General features: G+C 50.1%; 1 protein-coding gene across 1 annotated transcript in view; it reads left to right on the forward strand.

Moving 5' to 3' along the window:
- Tbx1 (T-box transcription factor 1) overlaps positions 1-560 on the forward strand; it is a 7,854-nt gene extending 7,294 nt beyond the window's left edge. Inside the window, exon 7 of the mRNA XM_048784901.1 lies at positions 6-560. Coding sequence (XP_048640858.1) covers positions 6-116 — 111 coding nt within the window. The 3' untranslated portion in view covers positions 117-560. The remainder of the gene's footprint in view (positions 1-5) is intronic.
- Positions 561-3,595: the final 3,035 nt, after the last annotated feature.

Raw genomic sequence — 3,595 nt, forward strand, 5'->3', positions numbered from 1 at the left:
ATCATCCTGCTGTGAGTCCAGCTGCTGCTGCCGCGGCAGCCGCTGCCGCGGCCGCCAACATGTACTCGTCTGCTGGGGCTGCGCCGCCCGGCTCCTACGACTACTGCCCCAGATAATGCAAGCCGCAACTGCGCTCTGGGCCCTGACCCACGGAAGCCCCGCGCAGCCCTGAGGGCCATCAAAGGACACTTTATCCCAGGCCCGGGGCCCACCTCGGGTCCTGTCCTTCCCCAACCTTGAAGTCATTAGGGTCCTCCACCCTCCAGCCCCAGGACTATCCGGTCACTTCAACCCCGGAGTAAACAGGGTTCCTTTCCCAGCCCCAAGGGCCACGGGGGATCCCGCCGGACAGTGCCAAAGCGCCGGGTCTGAGATGGAAGGAAATGGTATTTATTGTTTTCCCCAAGACCGCGAGACCGCAACGACTCCGTCCCGCCGGTAGTGGCAATGTAGACGACCCAAGAGCTCCGCCTGCAGGCGGTGTAGATACATGTAGATATGTGTAGATACTGTAGATACCGCGCCGGCGCTGATGATAAATGGTTTCGCTTCTTTTGGAAGCTGCCTGTGTGTGTGGTGTTTTTTTTTTTTTTTTTTGGCGTCGAGTTAGATAGGTCTTGCAGAAGATCTCAGGAAGAGCAAGTTAGATGTGACTCAGGACTTCAGTCCCAGCCCCCACAGGCCCCCGGGTCAGGTCCACTAGGGCCCTGGGCAGTGGGAATGAAGTCCTTGCATTGCCTTTCCTGTCCCGTTACTCCCCCATCCTGTTTGGGCTCATTCCCTCCGCCTGTTCCTGGCCCAATTACCCGCCAGAGAGTCAGCTTCATCCCACATCCCCAGAGCTGGTACAAGCCCCAGGTCCTTTTTAGTTAAAATCTTCACACCTGAAGTTGTCACTGTTCTAGGACTTAGGTTGGACCTGACCTATTTTCAGAACTTGTCCTGCATGCCTTTCCATGGAAGCTGGGATGATCATGACAGGACACAGAACATGTGGCCTGGGAAAGGGAGAAGCCCTTGACCCGGATGGGATTGTGGAAAGACAAACAGGCAGTGCTGCTCTTGTAGCACTTCCCTGGCCCAGCCCCAGCCCAGGCCTGCATTTTCCCCTGTTTATTGACTTTATTCACTGTGAATGTCCCCACGGTATGACCAGGACAGGGGGCACAATGACGGTGGTCATGAGTCATCTTAAAACTCGCCTGTGAAGCATTTTTCCCAGGCCAGGTGCCTGAGAGATCTCTCCCTGTTAACTCAACACCAGGGATGGGCTAGAGGAACCCTTTGATCCCTCCCTTCCTGAAACCAAGCAGGAAAAGCTGACAGCCAGGTCAACATCAAGGCTAACTTGGACACAAGATGAACAGGAAATGCACGTGGCCAGGTTCTATCCCTGCCTTTCTGTCCTAGTGTATCTGTGGCAATTGCTCCTTCTTAGGCTGCTGGGTTTATTATTGCTCCCAAATGGCAGTGGCAGCCCTGGTATCACCTCTCCAAAAGCACACCCAGGCATTTCCATATGTTGACCCTGAACTGGACCTGTTTCAGGCTGTGTTCACCCTTATGCAGTGAAGTTCAGTAATTAGAAGGCAGGAACAATTCCCATGAGGCAAATCTGGGAAGGGAGGGGGTGGCCAGACCCACCCACAGCTTCTAAGGGCACATTTTTTAGTACCAGGACATGAAGACTTCTATAGGTCTGCCCAAAGTGGCCAGCAGGCTCCATGGACACAGCTTCAGCGACCTTCTTCTAAGGGTAGCTGCGGATATACCTTTCTGAGTCCTGCTTCTCACCCTACCTTCAGTTATAGCTCTCTCTTTGGGTTACCTCCATGTGACAGTGGGCTTCTACTTGGAGCAGTGATTACCTGTTTGCACCATACCCCTCCCAAGAGTGGCAGATTGGGGTTTGCCTTGCAGAGGACTATGGGCCTTCCCCTCTCGGCAGTGGAATGCAGTTGTTCCACACTTTTCAACACCCACAGTGTTCCAGGGGGACACCAGGAAAAGAGCTGTCATTAGAGAGGCCTCTGCTTTGGTTTCATTCAAAACTAAAGCAATAAAAAACTGTCTCTTGCACAAATAATAGCACTCAGTGTTTGTAAATAGGGGTGGAGCTTGTTGGCCTTGTACAGACCTGCCTGTTCCCACTGTGATGGCCAGGGAAGACAAAGAATCACCCTGCTGTCTTAACTGAGATACCACTAGCTACATGTGGTCACTTAACATTTTAATGGCTTAGAGTAAAATTAAATATTCAGGTCCTCACTGGCCCCATTCCAAATGCTCAATGGCTCAGGTGCTGAGGGTCACTGCACTGGCTGTGTCAGATGAGGGAGTACCATGTGTTGGGTAATGGCCCCCAAAGACATGTTTTTTTCTCCCCTACCCCCCAAGCATGAATTTGTCAGAGAACCTCTAGTAAATTGAAGAATATAACAGGATGTCCTGTGGCTGGCAGTTTCAACTCCATGATGCATTTGTGTATCTCCCCCATGTTGATCATCCCTCCTTCATTCTTTCCTTAAACAAGTGCTTGGTGAGTACCTACCAGCTTTTGGTGCTGTCTGGTCACTGCCCTGGCTGCTACACTTGTGGAGCTGACATCCCTGTGGGCAGTTGCTCTGAAGAGCCTTTAATTCTTCTATGAAATAGCTTTCTAGCAGTTTCTTTTCTGTGATTGCTGAAGTTTGTGTCCCCACCCTAGTGTTTCAAGGTGGAGCCTTTGGAAGGTAATTTGGTCAGGGTTTAGGCCCTCATGAACCCATTCATGAGGTTCCCATAAGAGTATCCCATAAAAGAGGCCCCAGAGAATTCTCATATCCCTTTTGCCATGTGAAAACAGAGAGAAAGCATTCATATCAATCCAGCAGAACCAACCATACTGCCACCCCGATCTTGGACTTCCAGCCTCCAGGACTATGAGACAAAAATATCCATTGTTTATAAGTCACCTGGTTTGTGGCAATTTATCATAGGAGCCAGAGCAGACTGAGTGACTCCTTTTTTCTCTCACCTTAGGTTTCTCTATGAACATTTGCCCTGTCCTTCTGTGAGCTGTTGTGCTGTCCTGTGTGTGTGTGTGTGTGTGTGTGTGTGTGTGTGTGNCCATGTGCATAGGGGAGTGCCCTCTGGCTGGGGAAAACATTCATGTTTTTTGTTTCCTCTACCGTGTGAGTTCTAGTGAGGCTGTGTGCTTCTCTAAAGCTCTATCTAGGCTCACCCAAAGCATCTGCACCCTCCTTCTTCACCCCTCAAGTGACTTCTATGTTCTGCCCTGGGCTTGGCCTCAGATTAAGCAAGTACATGGCCCCAGGGCGTGCCATGCAGTACCTAGTCCTTACAAGGCTGAATGGGACCTTTTTCCTGGTGCTACTTCACACATTTTCTGTATTAAAACAAAACAAACAAACAAGCAAAAAAACCACAAACAAGGTGCTACTTCACACATTTTCTGTATTAAAACAAAACAAACAAACAAGCAAAAAAACCACAAACAAAAATTGTGCCTTTGATTCAATTCCCTCTCCTGCTTGTTGTATTACTTCAAACCTGATGGGCTCATAAGATGAAGTCTGGACACTCCGTGGCTCTT

The sequence above is a fragment of the Marmota marmota genome, unplaced genomic scaffold, assembly GCF_001458135.2.
Source record: "Marmota marmota marmota unplaced genomic scaffold, marMar, whole genome shotgun sequence".
In the NCBI taxonomy this organism is placed as follows: Eukaryota; Metazoa; Chordata; class Mammalia; order Rodentia; family Sciuridae; genus Marmota; species Marmota marmota.